The 19,218-nt window shown below is 39.8% G+C and overlaps 1 protein-coding gene across 2 annotated transcripts in view; it reads left to right on the top strand.

The window, feature by feature from the left end:
* Positions 1-823: 823 nt before the first annotated feature.
* Positions 824-19,218, top strand: part of SP1 (Sp1 transcription factor) — a 32,410-nt gene continuing 14,015 nt past the window's right edge. The window contains exons 1-2 of one of the 2 annotated variants that reach the window (XM_068971062.1): positions 824-973; positions 1,432-2,803. In XM_068971062.1, coding sequence (XP_068827163.1) covers positions 833-973; positions 1,432-2,803 — 1,513 coding nt within the window. In that variant the 5' untranslated portion in view covers positions 824-832. Of the gene's footprint in view, positions 974-1,287; positions 2,804-19,218 lie in introns of both variants that reach the window. The other variant, XM_068971061.1, reaches the window with a different exon arrangement.

Genomic DNA, 19,218 nt, shown 5'->3' with positions numbered 1-19,218 from the left:
CCGCCCCGGCCACGGGGGACGGGCCTTACCCCCCACTACTCGGCTGCCCGCCTGAGGCTCCTCCTGCCGGGGGCTGTAGCCGCGGGGGCGGCCCGAGCAGAGCAGGCCCCGCCCGGGCCAACCGCCTCCCTGGTCCGCCCTCTGGTCGCCGCCGGCCCCAAGGCCCTCCTCCCTTCCCCCCCTGCCGTAGATTACCCCTCCCCCCGTAAATTACCCCTCCCCCCTACCGTCCCGCCCTTTCCACGCCCCACACCCCGAAACCGCCCTTTCCCTCTAGGGCCCGCCCTCTAGCCGCCCCGAATCGCTTGATTTCTAACCCCTGGACCTCTTTAGCCCCTTATTAGTATTTATAAATGTTTCCCCACCCAAACTTTTTATCTGTTCTTTTCCCCTTTCTCCTCCTTTCCTCTTGTTACTTTTTACACCTGAGTTTTTTTCTTTCTCCATTTCCTTTGACCCTAGTTTTTAGCAAACTTTCCATCCACCCACATGTTTTATGCCTTATCTATCCTTTTTTACCCCCTAGGTTACTTTTTCAACATGCCCGCCGACCCTCGTATTTCCTGTACCAAAAGCACCTTTTCAATGTTTTCTGAGTTTAATTTTGTGAAAGGGAGAATTGAGGTCCAGTTTTGGTATCACTGAGCCTAGATCACATCCTACTGGTCTGCAACTGTTCCTTCTCCCCGAATCCTTGTTTTAATACTGGCGCCTTTCACCTTCCTGTTAGTCGTTTGTTTCATCACAGCCTCTTTTACCCTTTCTCACTTTTTAAGTTTGCTTTATCCAATTTTAAATTATTTAAAAATTATTTCTAGACCAAGATCACTCCATGGATGAAATGACAGCAGTGGTGAAGATTGAAAAAGGAGTTGGTGGCAATAACGGGGGCAATGGAAATGGTAGTGGTGCCTTTTCTCAGGCTCGAAGCAGCAGCGCAGGCAGTAGCAGCAGCAGCGGAGGAGGAGGGCAGGTAAGTGATGATCCTGACAGAATGGGGAAGGTGCTGAGAGGCTGTAAATATCCTTAGATGACTGTAGATGACTGTCTTTTTACAGAAAAAATTTTGGGGAAGGGCTAAACCATTTTATAGATAGGGAAGTAAGCACAGAGAGACAAGTGACTTGGAGATCCCCCTAAATGAGAGTTTCATCAGTATAGATAGATCCAACTTTCTGTTTGGTTGGGTTTTTCTTTTTTTCCCCTTTTGCACTGTTACACTGCCCCCTGGTCTGGCAAATGGGTATCACTAAAGTAACTCCTTTCCTCTCCCTTATTTCTGGCCAGGAATCCCAGCCATCCCCTTTGGCTCTGCTGGCAGCAACTTGCAGCAGAATTGAGTCACCCAATGAAAACAGCAACAACTCCCAGGGCCCAAGCCAGTCAGGGGGCACAGGTGAGCTTGACCTCACAGCCACACAACTTTCCCAGGGTGCCAATGGCTGGCAGATCATCTCTTCCTCCTCTGGGGCTACCCCTACCTCGAAGGAACAGAGTGGCAGCAGTACCAACGGCAACAATGGCAGTGAGTCTTCGAAGAATCGCACGGTCTCCGGTGGGCAGTATGTTGTGGCTGCCACTTCCAACCTTCAGAACCAGCAAGTCCTGACAGGACTACCTGGAGTGATGCCTAATATTCAGTATCAAGTAATCCCACAGTTCCAGACCGTTGATGGGCAACAGCTGCAGTTTGCTGCCACTGGGGCCCAAGTGCAGCAGGATGGTTCAGGTCAGATACAGATCATACCAGGTGCAAACCAACAGATCATCACAAATCGAGGAAGTGGAGGCAACATCATTGCTGCTATGCCAAACCTACTCCAGCAGGCTGTCCCCCTTCAAGGCCTGGCTAATAATGTACTCTCAGGACAGACTCAGTATGTGACCAACGTACCAGTGGCCCTGAATGGGAATATCACCTTGCTGCCTGTCAACAGCGTTTCTGCAGCTACCTTGACTCCTAGCTCTCAGGCAGTCACGATCAGCAGCTCTGGGTCCCAGGAGAGTGGCTCACAGCCTGTCACCTCAGGGACTGCCATCAGTTCTGCCAGTTTGGTATCTTCACAAGCCAGTTCCAGCTCCTTTTTCACCAATGCCAATAGCTACTCAACAACTACTACCACCAGCAACATGGGAATTATGAACTTCACCACCAGCGGATCAGCAGGGACCAACTCTCAGAGCCAGACACCCCAGAGGGTCAGCGGGCTGCAGGGATCTGATACTCTGAACATCCAGCAGAACCAGACATCTGGAGGTTCACTGCAAGCAAGTCAACAAAAAGAGGGAGAGCAAAACCAGCAGACACAGCAACAACAACAAATTCTCATCCAGCCTCAGCTGGTTCAAGGGGGACAGGCTCTTCAGGCCCTCCAAGCCGCCCCATTGTCAGGGCAGACCTTTACAACTCAAGCTATCTCCCAGGAAACCCTCCAGAACCTTCAGCTTCAGGCTGTTCCAAACTCTGGCCCCATCATCATCCGGACACCAACAGTGGGGCCCAATGGACAGGTCAGCTGGCAGACTCTTCAGCTGCAGAACCTCCAAGTTCAGAACCCACAAGCCCAGACAATCACCTTGGCCCCAATGCAGGGTGTTTCTTTGGGGCAGACCAGCAGCAGCAATACCACCCTTACACCTATTGCCTCAGCTGCCTCCATCCCTGCCGGCACAGTCACTGTGAATGCTGCTCAGCTCTCCTCCATGCCTGGCCTCCAGACCATTAACCTCAGTGCATTGGGTGCTTCAGGAATCCAGGTCCACCAGCTTCCGAGCCTGCCCTTGGCGATAGCAAATGCCTCAGGTAAGACTTGAAATCTTGTGCATTTATCTCTAGAGCTACTTAGCATCTCAGCTGAAACCATTGAGTCTAAAGAAGAGGGAGTAGAATCTTTTGAGGGCAGTGCTTCTGAGGGCAAGTCGTTTAGAGAAATAGCAATGATTCTAAGTCATTTGGAGCTGACTTAATAGGAACTTTTTCCTCTTCAGTTAATCTGTCCAGAAAGGAGCATTTCTGGGCAGTGTCCTTGGGGTCTCTGTACTTTCAGTGCCTGGTACTACAGTACAAGAGTGGGCAAACTTTTTTTTTAAAGGGCCAGATAGTAATTATTTTAGGCCTGGTGGGCCACATAAGTTCTCAGTTATGTGTACTTTTTTGTTTCTGCAACCTTTTAAAAATATAAAATATTCTTACCTTGAGGGCTTTATTTGGCTTGAGGGTTCTTCTCTGCTGATAGGAATGGATTATAAACTTATCTGTAGGGTAGTTATTAAATCATCAGATATTTCTCACAAACTGTAAGCAGGGGAAAACTGATGGATTCCAAAGGACTTCAACAAACTAAGTTCCCTGGTTAATCTTTTAGTTAACTAGAAGAGCTACCCTTTGAGGTTTAATTTTTTCAACTCCTACTTAGCTTGAAAGTATTAATGTGTATTTTTAATAAGCTTCCTAGGTGATTTTCTTTTGTTTTGTTTCTTAAGCCTCCTAGGTAGTGATTCTAATACTTCCTAGATTAGAGAGCCACTTTCTAGACTGCTTTGAAACTAGTGTATGGTTGAAAGGTGGAAGAGAACAGAAGTGGGGCACAGAGTGGAGTGGGGAGATGGAATTGAGAGGAATTAGAAGTAAGAACTTTGAGGGGGAAAGAGAACTGTCAAGGAAGGAGATGTATATGTTGGAATGTATGTTGAATCAGTTGACACTACTATTCAGTCATTTATTTTGAACTGTATTTTACTAGTATTGGTTAATTTGAAATTTAAAACCTCTATTTAAAACGGTGGGAATTTATTTAGAGTTTATCATTTTAAATTTCATGGTGATAGAACTAATCTTTAATGAAGCACATTAGGATACATATGCATCTTTATATTCTGGCATGATATATAGAAATTATGATGAGAAGTAGTTTAATACCACTGAACTTCTACTTCTGTTGGTGTATCTGTGGATTTGTTAGTTGTTTACTTTTATTATAGAGTTCTCATTCTGTTTAGATTGGTTCTTACGTAAGAGAGGGTAACAAATAGGCAACCATATTTCCTGCCTCCTGCAGCTTAGGAAAATCTGTGGTGGGGAGGTCTGCTCAAGTTCACTGCTTTCTTACAGTCTTGTATGTTTAAAATTACTACATTTTGAGCCTTAACAGACAGAAATTTTGTTAGTGAATTGGAATTTTAAAAATAGAAGGTTAGAGCTGAAAGAGACCTTAGGAATCATCTCATACTCCTGCCTAATTTTCCCAATAAGGACTTTGAGATACTGGAAAGAACGTATGTTATGAGACTACTCGCTGTTAGTTCTAGTCTGGCGCATCCATTACCTATTAATTTTAACTTGGGACAAGAGATGTCATGTTTCAACTTGGGACATGCTTTAAATTGTTAAAAATCTTTTGGAAAATATATCTTTTGTTAGTTTGAAATTTAAGGCTAGAGAGCTGGCAAGTGTTTATAGACTAAAAATTATGTGAGTAGAAATAGGAAAAGTTTATAAAAACTGAACCTAACAGCTTCGAAAATTAGACACTTTCTGGGTAACCTACGTTTGTGTGTTTGTTTTCTCTTTGGTCTTAAGTTATTGCGATTGTTGCAGATAGTATTAATTTGGATCCTTGCAATGTGTAAACGGTTGATAACTTGAGCTCCAAGGAACAGTTATGAGACACTTTCATTGCTAAATCATGGTCTGGGGAAGTCTGCCATTTACTTTGTCATAGGATAGGGCTACCTTCCTAGCTGTTATTGATGGTCTCTGAGCTCTAGAAAACGCATGCCTTTCTATAAGATAGTAGCAGCTTGACATTCACTAAGAAGAGAATGAAGCTCTGAAAGGCCATTTTGTGAGAGTTGAGATTGCTTTGTTAATAGTGGTTTTGAAGATATGTGTTTCCTCCTTTCTGGTTAGTCATAGTTGTGCAACATTTTTTCCCCTTCAATTGATCTGACTTCAGCCTTAATGAAAGATAATGCAGTCATTTCCTGGAAGCTTAGTGCTCTTTAGCTGTTGCCTGGCTGCTACAAAGTCCCTCATTTTACCCCTTTTTCTGGTATATAGTTATTTTATTAGAAAAATTCAGCCTCTTGGCAGTATGATGTAGTGGAAAGAGCAATTAATATGAACTCATGTTGTAAGATAGGTAAGTAGATAGCATTCTGCAAAGGGAGCCATTATTTTTAAATGGTTGTGGAAGACTGCAGCTTCTGTGTCACTTAATAGGTTTAGTCTTTTTTTTTTTGACCCTACCGCATGGCTTCTTGTAGGATCCTAGTTCCCTAAATAGGGATTGAACCGTTACACCCCCACCTCCCACCTCTAGCAGTGAAATTGAAGAGACCCAGCCACTGGACGGCCAGGGAATTTCCACATTTATTATTTCTAAAAGTCATCTTTTAAAACTTTTCTAAGTTCTCTTGTTGACTTTTATTTGTTTGCTTGAATATACAGGTAAAGGCACAAACTTAGACCCCAAATCAGCCACCCATCTCTGTATTCCTGTTTTTCACAGTTCTGCCACTGGTGGGTGATAGTGAAGTAGGGACCACCCGGTAATGTGGAATGATCTATTGGCTCTTAGTTTTTGTTGTTATTTTTTAAGTGAGCAGCTTTTCCTTTTTTTAAAAATTAACACCCTGTCCCCTTTATTCTTCTATCAACACTCTTTTCCTCTCATTTGGTAGTTATACGCTCTGATCTCGGTTCTGGGTTTTGTTTTGTTTTGTTTTTTTAAGCTACAAGCTTCAGACTTTTTTCTCAGCCCTGGCTAAGTTCAAAAAACTCTTCCCCAAGGTTGAGGAGGGGCCAGTTTTGAAAGACTTAGTTTGGATGACTTCGTGGGAGTTCTGCCTAACAAAGAGTGCGGGACTGGGCTTTGGCAAGAGAATAAAACATATTTCCTTGATAGCTATAATTGACTCATGAAGCAAATTTCAGACACTAAAAATAAAAATTTCACATCTGCTTAGTTTTATTGGGGTCAGGAAAATGTCTCCTCTTAGAAGTTAAGTTGAATGCGATACCAGAGTTGGTTTGCCAGCAGTGTCGCTAAACTTGGGGTCAGATTGCTGAGACCTATTTGGTTAACAGAGTTGTATTTTAGACTAGTTCATTTGAACATAAGTGTTAAGTAGGTTTAGTTGGTTTAAATGTGTCCAGAATTATCATTCTAGTGCAAAGGGTCATACAAGAGAATTTTCTATTTTAAAATAATATACTTCTATTGACTATAACATCAAATGTTTCAGCATCATTTGCTTTCTTTAGTGTGATTTTATAAGTGTAATTTAAATGAGTTCAGTATAAGTAGAAAAGATCTTTAAAATCTGGGTGCCTTGATTGATTTGGAAAGACTGAGAAGACAGTCTTGAGAGTTTTTCGTTTGTTCCTATTTATTTATTCCAGTGGCTTTCTGTCAATGACGTCATTGTTAAATATCATTGCATTGTGTAATGTGGTCCTTTTAATTCTTAATTAAATAACAAGAGCACAAGGGGGCCTAGTGTTTTGGAAAAATTTAGTATCTGTTCTGTTCTCAGATCTCCCTTTCTCTTTATTCTACATTGTAAAGTAGCATATAAATGTTGGCACTAAAAATGTAGTTCTGCTCATTTCTTGGTTCTAATTGTTTTGTTGTCCCTCCTTGAAAATATTTTAAATGTAAGAGGAACACCTGTAGAAAAGCTGTATTACATAATGTTTTGTAAGTTACTGATTGGGTAAACATTAATAGGTAATAATTAGTTGAAATTTTTCAGTTTGCCATTTAATTGAAAAACAAGTGTATTTTTCATATTTCTTGTGGAAGGTATGTCAAAATAAGCAGCGTGACAATATACATCCTTGACATACTCCTTTTCCTATTTCGAACCAGTCTGTTGTTCCATGTCCAGTTCTAACTGTTGCTTCCTGACCTGCATACAGGTTTCTCAAGAGGCAAGTCAGGTGGTCTGGTATTCCCATCTCTTTCAGAATTTTCCACAGTTTATTGTGATCCACACAGTCAAAGGCTTTGGCATAGTCAATAAAGCAGAAATAGGTGTTTTTCTGGAACTCTCTTGCTTTTTCGATGATCCAGCAGATGTTGGCGATTTGATCTCTGGTTCCTCTGCCTTTCCTAAAACCAGCTTGAACATCTGGAAGTTCATGGTTCCGCATATTGCTGAAGCCTGGCTTGGAGAATTTTGAGCATTATTTTACTAGCATGTGAGATGAGTGCAATTGTGCGGTAGTTTGAGCATTCTTTGGCATTGCTTTTCTTTGGGATTGGAATGAAGACTGACCTTTTCCAGTCCTGTGGCCACTGCTGAGTTTTCCAAATTTGCTGGCATATTGAGTGCAGCACTTTCACAGCATCATCTTTCAGGATTTGAAATAGCTCCACTGGAATTCCATCACCTCCACTAGCTTTGTTTGTAGTGATGCTTTCTAAGGCCCACTTGACTTCACATTCCAGGATGTCTGGCTCTAGGTGAGTGATCACACCATCGTGATTATCCAGGTCGTGAAGATCTTTTTTGTACAGTTCTTCTGTGTATTCCTGCCACCTCTTAATATCTTCTGCTTCTGTTAGGTCCATACCATTTCTGTCCTTTATCGAGCCCATCTTTGCATGAAATGTTCCCTTGGTATCTCTGATATTCTTGAAGAGATCTCTAGTCTTTTTTCATTCTGTTGTTTTCCTCTATGTCTTTGCATTGATCGATGAAGAAGGCTTTCTTATCTCTTCTTGCTATTCTTTGGAACTCAGCATTCAGATGCTTATATCTTTCCTTTTCTCCTTTGCTTTTTGCTTCTCTTCTTTTCACAGCTATTTGTAAGGCCTCCCCAGACAGCCATTTTGCTTTTTTGCATTTCTTTTCCATGGGGATGGTCTTGATCCGTGTCTCCTGTATGGAAGTGAGAGTTGAACTGTGAAGAAATCTGAGCGCCGAAGAATTGATGCTTTTGAACTGTGGTGTTGGAGAAGACTCTTGAGAGTCCCATGGACTGCAAGGAGACCCAACCAGTCCATTCTGAAGGAGATCAGCCCTGGGATTTCTTTGGAAGGAATGATGCTAAAGCTGAAACTCCAGTACTTTGGCCACCTCATCCAAAGAGTTGACTCACTGGAAAAGACTCTGATGCTGGGAGGGATTGGGGGCAGGAGGAGAAGGGGATGACACAGGATGAGATGGCTGGATGGCATCACCGACTTGATGGATGTGAGTTTGAGTGAACTCCAGGAGTTGGTGATGGACAGGAAAGCCTGGCGTGCTGCAATTCATGGGGTCGCAAAGAGTCGGACACGACTGAGTGACTGAACTGAACTGATGTCAAAATAGTATTATTCCTAACATTTAACATTATTATACTAGATCTGCAGCATTATTTAAAAGGTACATGTCCATACTGTGACTACATTGTTAATGCCATGCTAGGTTTTAAGAATTGGTCCTTTTAGAAGACCCTGAAAAAGTTTCTGAAGAAAGTTTCTTCTTTCAGAATTGGTTGCAAATCTGGACTATAATTTGAATTTGTACTTCTGTTCCAGTGTTTTTTAAGCTCTGGCAATATTACTTGTTTGACAAGTTTGGGTATACCTATCTGATTTATTCTGAATCTTTCTCACCCTATACCTGTATACAAAATTAATAATTTAACATGTACAGAATAAATAATTAACAATTTCGAAGAAGGGGTTAAAATATAAAATACCCAGGTCAAGACAAAGACGTGCCCTTTATGAGATGAGAGAATCAGTTAAAAATCTACATGTTCAGGAATTCCCTGGAGGTCCAGTGGTTAGTACTCGGGGCCTTCACTGCTGTGGGCCTGTGTTCAATCACTGGTCATGCTTCGAGGTTCAGCCAAACCAAAACAAAAGCAAAGCAAACAAATCTACATTTCTGAGAAAAAAAATTTAATGGTTTTCATAGTAAATCAAATGTCTGCTGCAAGTAATCCAGATAAGGTAAAATGCTATTGAGATGGAGCTTTTCAGATTATTCCATGTGTTCTTCATTAACTTGACACTGTTTGGATTGCTTAGAAGTTATAGCTCTTTGCAAACGTATTGTAATTAAACCAGACTCTCCATGTTAATAGCAGTTAAACTGAAGATTGCTGGAGTTGGAAACCCTCATCCCCTCCAATACTCTTCTTTTGAAACCTAAGGTGTAGAAAGATTCAGTAACTTGTCAGAGGTCATTGACAAAATTTACAGTGACAGATCTTTTGACTTCAGATCAGTATCATTTCCACAACACTACTACTCTTGTAGAAACAGGGATTTGTTTTTTGACCCAATTCAGTTATTTTGAAGAGTTAAATTATAACTTAAGACAAAAAATAGAAAAAAAAAGAAGCAAAAAGCATGGTTAAATCAACAGCCTTTTTATAAACTTTGTTATGGATCAGAATTGTTACAACCAGATCTATTAATTTGAATTTATTTAATCTGTAATTTAATGTAAATAATCAATGATATGAGTACATTAAGGAAGGAAGGAGCAAGATGGTAAAAGAGAAGTGAGAGATTTTCATAATCAGTTTTTTGAAAGCATGAAGGTCTGCTGTTATATTGGCGTGAGAGTGTTATTCTGGTGGCTCAGTAAAGAATATGCCTGCAGTGGGGGAACCCTGCGTTCGATCACTGAGTTGGGAAGATCCCCTGGAGGAGGGCATGGCAACCCATTCCAGTATTTTTGCCTGAAGAATCTCCATGGACAGAGGATCCCGGCAGCCTACAGTCCATTGGGTCACGGAGTTGAACACGACTGAGCGACTAAGCACAGCACAGCACATTACCCAACCCTCCTTTTTTTTTCCCCTTACTAGGAAGATGTGATATGTTTCCCTGATTGTACCTAATTTTTTCCTTGATGGATTTGAGACGTTTTTATAGCAAACTTTCTCCTTATTGTCCCTACTATTTTCCATTTTATTCTGAAAATTTCCTTTCAGTGCCTTCCTTCTACTCCCATATTTCTGATTAAATAGTATATCTCTTGATGTACTAGGGGATATGGTTTAACAACCTTTTTTTTTTTTTAATATTATGTATTTTTAGCTGTGCTGGTTGCTGTGTGTGGGGTTTCTCTAGTTGCGGCAAGTGGGGCTACTCAGGTTGCTGTGTGCAAGTTATTGTGGTGGCTTCTCTTGTTGCGGAGCCTGTGCTCTAGGGTTTGGGGGCTCAATAGTTGTGGTGCATGGTCTTAGTTGCCTTTCAGGATGTGGGATCTAGTTCCCCAAGAGATTGAACCCATGTCCCCTGGGTTGGCAGGCGGATTCTTAACTACTGGACCACCAGCGAAGTCCTAAAAAAAACCTTGGAGAAACTGTATAGGGCCTGATTTTGTCCAGGCCCTAGACAGACAATGTATAATATTTCTTACAGTTACTGGTGATACATCTGAAAGTAATCTGCTTAGGATTCTTTGGCAGTTTCCTGCATTTGTGAAGAAAAATGTACTTTAAATGTATACAGACCACTTGTCTTCTTTTTTTTTTGAATCTTTATTCATCCCATTTGTCTTAAAGAAGGTAAAAAGCCTGTAACTCTGAAAACTATTTGAAAATTTTTTATATTGTCAAGAAATTTTTTTCTTTTGGTATTGTTTTAAAGGATTATCTGTTGGCATTATTACGTTTTGAATGGCCTCCTTATTTATTCTTAAATGCTGTTAAGAAATGCAGTAATACTCATGGTTCAGTTAACTTACATAGGCATTTAACTAACACCAGTATACTTAGTAATGTAACTGCTCCCTACAAGGCTTAAGAATTAGATGCAAAAGTGTTAAGTGGAAGTGGGTTCTAACTTTGATGCTTCGTTCATAGACAAGTTTAATGAAATTTATTGAGCATTTATTGTATATCAAATGTGTTAGGCTCTTGGAATTCATTGAACAGATGATATTGTCTCTTGCCTTCTTGGAGCTCCAGTTGCTATTGTGCTATAGTTACCTACACTTCATGCATTTTAAGGGGGACCAGTTCAGAATCCACCTGCAATGTGGGAGACCTGGGTTTAATCCCTGGGTTGGGAAGATCCCCTGGAGAAGCAGGGGATCCCAGTGGAGTGGCGACTCACTCCAGTATTCTTGCCTGACAGAGGAGGCTGGTGGTCTGCAATCGTTGGGATCACAAAGAGTTGGATATGACTGAACAAATAACCATATATGCAGTTTCCACAACTAATCATGAGAGTTACAGCAGAGTAAATGAGATAATAGGCCCCACAGTATTTTGGATTTAAATTAGTCTTCTTGTACTGTGTCATGTATTGTCAGGTTATTAATTTTTAATTAAAAATGTTGCCATGCCCTTTAAATACTTAAACTGTTTTTACCTATAATTTTGGCTCAAGTTTGTAAAAGCAGATCCATGGCAAGAGGGAAGAGATTTGTATAAATTTTGTGATGTGCTTAATGATATTTTTCTTTGGTCACTGTTAAATCCCTGGCATTTATGTAGTTTTAGGGGAAAATTGTTTAAAATGAAAGAATATGCAAGGCAATATAGTTTGCTTTTTTTTTAACTGATTTTTTTTTCTTATTTATTTGTCTACATCAGATCTTAGTTGAGTCATGTGGGATCTTTCGTTGAGGCGCACAGACTCTCTAATTGCGGTGCGTGGGCTCAGTAGATGTGGCAGATGGGCCCTGTCATTGCAGTGCTCGGGATCATTGCTCCGTGGCATGTGGGATCTTAGTTCCCCAACCAGGGATCACATCTGTTTTCCGTGAGTTGGAAGGCAGATTCTTAACCACTGGACCACCAGGAAAGTCCCTAAGTAATTATTTTTAGGAAAAAAACCATGTAACATAAAATTTACCATCTTAACCGTTTTTAAGTGAACAGGTCAGTAGTGTTAGGTATATTCATGTTGTTATGCAACAGATCTCCAAAACTTTTTCATCTTACAAAATTGAAACACAGTCTATACCTCTTAAGATCTGTATTTCCCCTCCTTTCCCAGACCTTTGCAGTCATTATTCTACTTTGTATTTCAGTGAATTTGATTACTTTAGGTATACCATACAAGTGGAATCATACAGTATTTGTCTTTTTGCAACAAGCTTATTTCATTTAGCATAATGTCTTCTAAGCTCAACCATATTGTAGCATGTGACAGGATTTCCTTCCTTTTTAAAAAAAGTCACTTATTTATCTATTAATATTTATTTATTTGGCTACTCCAGGTCTTCATTGGAGCACGTGATATCTTTAGTTATAGTATGTGAGCTCCTAGTTGCAGCACATGGGATCTGGTTCCCTGACCAGGGATTGAACCTGGGCCCTCTTCAGTGGAAGCAGAGAGTCTTAACTTCTGGACCTCTTGGGAAGTCCCAAGCGTACTTTTAAAGATAAATCATGCTTAGGTAACTGGTAATTGCTTACCTTCTTATTTTGATTCCTTATATACAAATGATCGCAGAAAACAAAGATGGCTTGTTGCTGGCAAGCATTTCCCTTTTTGGAATTGATTCATTGACCCCTCTGAGCCCCAGAAAATGACAAATTGTCCTTTTATCCCATATTGGATATCCTCCTCTAGCTCATATAGAGGTTTAGGAAATTGTAGCATGGCCAGGTGTCTTGGTGCAGTGGTAATTAATCTTTTAGTCAAATACCCGATCAGAGCTATCTTTAATAAAAGCACTAACATATGATCACATTGTATTATTTTTAACTGAAATGTGAAATTCAGGTGCATCCAGACTTTAATTACTAATAGGTCTTTGATTTATTCCTGAAAACATCATGATGACTAATTAACTTAAGTCTTAAAATTTTATTAGAATAACCAGGATGGAGGTATTATAAAATACTATTCTATTACATTATCTAGATGTGTCTTACCATTAAAATTTAAGAACTAGGCATTTATTTAAACTTTTAAGAAGTAGGCACATGCAATAGAGATTATATGAAATAGGCACCTTCATTTCCAGTACTACTTTCTTCTTTTTTTTTTTTTAATTCCAGTACTACTTTCTTAGTACTGAAAATTATTACTCCATGGACTGTTTGGTTTTAATCATTACTTTGCTTGCAAAGTAATTTGATGCTGTTTAAAGTGGTCCTGGGGCTTCCCTGGTGGCTCAGTGGTAAAGAATCCACCTGCCAGTGTAGTGGACATGGCTTCTGTGCTTGATCCAGAGGGGATCCCACATGCTAAGCTCATGCGCCACAACTACTGAGCCTGTGCTCTAGAGCCCAGGAGCCACAGCTGCTGAGCCCATGTGCCACAACTGCTGAAGCCCACTTGCCCTCGAGCCTGTGCTATGATAAATAAGTAAATATTTATTAAATAAATAAAAGTGGTACTGGGACTTCCCTGGTGGTCCAGAAGTTAGTACTCTACACTCCCAGGACAGGGAGCCCAAGTTCAATTTGTGGTTGGGAAGTAGATCCCACATGCTGCAACTAAAGATCCCATGTGCCGTAACTAAGACTCAGCACAGCCAAATAAATGTTCTTAAAAATAATATTAAATAAAAGTGGTACCAGCCAAGAGATTTGTCCATTTCCTAAAAGCTAAGCATCAAACTTATAGCAGGCTTTTTTTTTAAGCCCCATAAAACCTCAGTTTTATAGATAACTTTGTCCAGAATGATTCTCTTGATAACAGTGTCACTGAAGGATTACTAATGTTGCATCATCTGAAAACCCCCTCATAAAAGGAAGACATCCCAGGGCCACTGTAAAGATTGGACATACTTGGCATTGTGCTCAGTGTGCTCTACAGTACTGTACGTAGAGGAAACCAAAATTTGGGGTTGACCAAAAAGTTTGTTCGGGTTTTTCCATAAGATGTGATGGAAGAACCTGAACAAACTTTGGCCAACCCAATTAAAGGTTATGTTTGGAAAGCATAAGCTTCTGTTTCAGAAGTCAGGTTTAGAGGCCTTTTCTAGTTCTGGTTCAAACAGCACCATCCGGCCCTTGCATTTGCATTCTGAAACCTGAAATGGAAGTTGGTGATGAAACCTACCGCTGCACATGAATAGGTGTGTTTATGAATGAGTCATATTGTGTCCTGTCTCCTGTTTTCTTATATCCCCTCCCCACTACCCCTATTTCTATTCCCAACCTCCTGTGAGACATGGTACTATGAACAAACTCAGGTGCTTGCTAAAGAGAACTCTTTTTTTTGTTGTCATTATGATGCTGTTAGGAGGGAAAATGAAATGACTCTTTGAAAGTACAATATAAAAATCCACAAAATTATTGAGAGATTGGGAACAGTTGTTGGAAAGTTATTCTGTTTAGTTAGTACTGTTTTGGATGAGAAATAGATGACTGACTATAAGTGGGATCTTAGAGCCAAAATACTGTGGGGTTTTGTTTGAAATATTGTTTTTGAAGATGAACACATCTCACATCCTGTGTTGTATAAGGTGAAACAGTTTAGCTGGATGAAGTAAGTCCAGTTCTGAAACTAGCAGTAATTGAAAATCCTTTGTGAAAGAAAAAGTGTGTCCTGAGGGAGATACTTAGTATGGACAGGGGAGTGACATACTAGGATCCAGATAAATCATAGCTTTGCTGCTTAACTGGCTACGTGACTTAGGGGAAGTTCTTCATCCTCTCCTCTATACTAGAGGGTTAGTATGATACCCCCATGGAATTACTAGGATTAAATGAGGTAGATAACGTAATGGAGAAGGCGATGGCATCTCACTCCAGTACTCTTGCTTGGAAAATCCCATGGACAGAAAAGCCTGGTAGGCCTACAGTCCATGGGTTCGTGAAGAGTCGGACATGACTGAGCGACCTCACTTTCACTTTTCATTTTCATGCATTGGAGAAGGAAATGGCAACCCACTCCAGTGTTCTTGCCTGGAGACTCCCAGGGATGGCGGAGCCTGGTGGGCTGCCCGTCTATGGGGTTGCACAGAGTCGGACACGACTGAGGCGACTTAGCAGCAGCAGATAACATAATATTGATCCTCAACACACATTAGTGCCCATATCTCAATAGAAGTTATGTCCTCCCATTCAGTTAAAAGTAGGATTTTGATTACTTAGCTGAAGGCTGCTCTTTAAAGTTGTGTCTATGATCTTTGCGTTCTTTCTTGCCCATTATATTTCTTGACCATTGGTGTAGTCATTAAACTACAATAACTGCCAAAGGGAATAAACTCCAGCCAGTATGCTTTGTTCTTTGATAAACCATTCTGGTAAAAACAGCAGTTGGATTACCCATAAATTTTCTGTTTCTTTATCTCTTGTTGGCTCAGTTATAACCTTGGTGCAGACTGTTTGCTAGAAAAACATTCTTGATGAACACTTTGTTGACTCTCCATCTAATGATAATTAGGTTTCTTAATTTTTGTTTCAATGAGTTATTTTTCTGTCCCTGTGTTCTTGAGTTGTTTGGTTTTCTTATATATTAAGACAGTTTTATTTTTTCCTTTTACCTTTCTAGAACTTGGTTTTACTAAATCACTGTTTTACTTTCTTTTTTACTCTCAGCTAATTCCTGTCTCACCTATCTCACCCCCTCACCCCAAAAAAGCCCACCCCTTCAAAAATGATTGTGAAATGATTTAGGACATCTAGGCAGGTTTGAAGGAAAATACAATGAATTTTTTTTTTTTTTACCCCTATCCCAGTTCACAAAATGATATATTACAAATATTAAAACTCACAAAATTTGTCTGCCCTCTTAAGATTATAAAAAATTGCTGCTAAACTGTGTGGTTTTATCAGTTAATGATTGTTTTGATTGTGTGTGTAAACTCACTTGTTTCAATTTTCTGTTGCAAAAGCAGAGTAGAAAATTGACAAACTGGTTAGGGCTGAACCAACTTAAGTTAGTGATTTTGGAACTTCTTGACTTCTGTTCATCTACAGAGCAAGGATGATGATTATATTCTTCTCAGTTCTTTGTGGTAATGTAGATTCTTAATGTAGATATCTGTAGTACATACAGATATCTGAGACATTTGGTAGCTGTTCTTTGTACAGTTTTAGGTATGTCAGTGTTTTAGATCTTCAATGCCTACAGGAACAGGGCAGGAACCACCTCTGTTTTTCTTTATACAGAGCATGTTTGGTAGCACAAACCTATGGATACAGAATAACTTATCTAAAGGGAAAACACTGGTTGCTCACAAAGGACTGCTAGGTAAATTACAGTTCAGTATGGAAAATGGAAAAATTCAAAGCATTTACTTTATAGAGCTCTCTAGAGCTAAAATTAGAAAACTTGTTCATTCAGTCATGTCCGACTCTTTGCAACTCCATGGATTGCATGCAGCATGCCGAGCTTCCCTGTCCTTCACTTACTCCTGGAGTGTGCTCAAACTCATGTCCATTGAGTGGGTGATGCTGGTGTCCGACCATCTCATTCTCTGTCACCCCTTCTCCTGCCCTCAGTCTTTCTCTGCATCAGAGTCTTTTCCAGTGAGTTGGCTCTTCACGTCAGTTGGCCAAAGTATTGGAGCTTTAGCGTCAGTCCTTCCAGGGAATATTCAGGGTTGATTTCCTTTAGGATGGACTGGTTGGATCTCCTTGCAGTCCAAGGGACTCTGAAGAGTCTTCTCCAGCACCACAGTTCAAAAGCATCAATTCTTTGGTCCTGGTCCTCAGCCTTCTTTATGGTCCAACTCTCACATCCATACGTGACTGCTGGAAAAACCATGGCTTTTGACTATACATAGCTTTGTCAGCAAAGTGATGTCTCTGCTTTGTAATAAACTGTCTAGGTTTGTCATAGCTTTCCTTCTAAGGAGCAAGCATCTTTTAATTTTATGGCTGCAGTCACCATCCATAGTGATTTTGGAGCCCAAGGAAAAAAAAATCTGTCACTGTTTCCTTGTTTTCCCCTTCTGTTTGCCATGAAGTGATGGGACCAGATGCCATATCTTAGTTTTTTGAATGTTGAAGTTTAAGCCAGCCTTTTCACTCTTCTTTCACCCTTATCAAGAGGCTCTTTAGTTCCTTTTCTGCCATTAGAATGGTATCATGTACATATCTGAGGTTGTTGACATTTCTCCTGGCAATCTTGATTCCACCTTGTGATTCATCCAGCCTGGCATTTTGCATGATATACTCTACATAGAAGTTAAATAAAATACGCTGGGTGACAATATACAGTGTTGATGTATTCTTTCCAGATTTTGAACCAGTCCATTGTTCCATGTCCAGTTCTAACTGGTAAGGTGGTCTGGTATTCCCATCTTTTTTTAAAGAGTTTCCTAAAGTTTTTTGTGATCCACATGACTTCATTCATGTAGTCAATGAAGCAGAAGTAGGGTGTTTTTCTGGAATTCCTTTGCTTTCTCTATGATCCAGCTGTTGCTGCTGCTAAGTCACTCCAGTCGTGTCTGACTCTGTGCGACCCCATAGATGGCAGCCCACCAGGCTCCGAACACTGGAGTGGGTTGCCATTTCCTTCCCCACTATGATCCAGCAAATGTTGGCAGTTTGATCTTTGATTCCTCTGGTTCTTCTAAATCCAGTTTGTACTTCTGGAAGTTCTCAGCTCGCTTACTGTTGAAGCCTAGCTTGAAGGATTTTGAGCATTACCTTTGATGATAGGAAAAAATATTTTTAATTAATTAATTAATTTTTTTTGGCCATGCTGCTCAGTTTGTGTGATCTTCGTTCCCCAACCAGAAACTGAATCCAGGCCAAGGCCACCAGGAAACTCCCTAAATATATTTTTAAATAACTTGGTTAAGTGGTATTGGTAAAAACATTAAACAATAAAAATAATTCTGAAAATAAAGTAAAAATTAATTGAACTTTAACTATTCAAAGATAATCGTTGTTGAAATTTTGGTGATCATCCTTCCAGCCATGTTTTTGTACCTTTGTGTACAATTTACAAAGAAGTCTATATATTTTATTAATACTAAAATAGTATTATACTCTGTATAGTGCTTCATAATATTATTTTTACTAAACAGTATATCATATACATTTTTCATAAATAATAAACATCATCATCATTTTAAATGATTGTATGGAAATTTCATGGTATGTTAGTACTGCAGCTGCTGTTGCTGCTGCTGCTGCTAAGTCGCATCAGTCATGTCTGACTCTCTGCGACCCCATAGACAGCAGCCCACCAGGCTCCCCCGTCCCTGGGATTCTCCAGGCAAGAACACTGGAGTGGGTTGCCATTTCCTTCTCCAATGCATGAAAGGGAAAAGTGAAAGTGAAGTCGTTCCATCGTGTCAGACTCTTGCGACCCCGTGGACTGCAGCCTACCAGGCTCCTCTGTCCATGGGATTTTCCAGGCAAGAGTACTGGAGTGGGGTGCCATTGCCTTCTCTGATGTTAGTACTAGGATATGCTTAACTCTACTGATGTACTTCTTTTCCACCCTAAAATTTCATTGTTACAAGTAATGCTGTGATGAACATCACTGTTTATACTTTTTAGATTAAAATTTTATTAAGTGAGTGATTCTATTCCTAGGTATATTTCTAAGAGAAATGAAAACATACATTCACATAGAAATGTATGAAAACACACATCCACACAGAAATAGCAGCACTGTTCATGATAGCTGAAAGGTAGAAACAACCTAAATGTCCAGTGGGTAAGCAAAAGTAGTCTATCCATTTGATGAAGCATTATTCAGCCAATAATATTGGTTTATGTGTGTTCATTTTATAATGGCTACGTTGCAGTCTTACTGCTTTCAGTAATTTTTAGTGATTTTCCAGGTATATTGTCATGTCAACTACAAATAATTTTACCTACTCCTTGCTAATATTTACACCTCATTTCATTCTTGTTAAATAACAATCACAATAGTAGGGATCCTTGTTATATATTTCACTTCCAGAGGAGTGATTTTAAATTACTGTGTAATATTTTATCAAGTTGTTTGCCATAGCTTATTTCTCTCTTGTCATATTAAATACTCAAGTAGTTTAAAAATTTCTATATTTTTAATATAGAATATAATAGAGCATAGTTTTCTTATTTTAAGTCATTTTCTTAGAATAAGAATATTCCTTAGGAGTATGTTTGCTGATTGGTTCATTATATAATCAATATTAAAAGAACAGAGAACAGAAAGCTCAAAATATATTGAATAAAATGCATACATCTAAATTATTCATTGCCATAATAAGCAAAAGTTGAAGGAAACCATTTAGGAAAAGGAGTACATAGATGCATAAATGAGCATCTGTGTATTTTCATGGAGTAACTTTTCTGTCTTTTTTCCTTTTCTCATACTGTCATTGACAGTTTAAAGCTGTGATGTG

This window comes from Capricornis sumatraensis, chromosome 4 (genome assembly GCF_032405125.1).
Source record: "Capricornis sumatraensis isolate serow.1 chromosome 4, serow.2, whole genome shotgun sequence".
NCBI classification, from domain to species: domain Eukaryota; kingdom Metazoa; phylum Chordata; class Mammalia; order Artiodactyla; family Bovidae; genus Capricornis; species Capricornis sumatraensis.
This window is presented reverse-complemented; position numbering and strand designations above follow the sequence as displayed.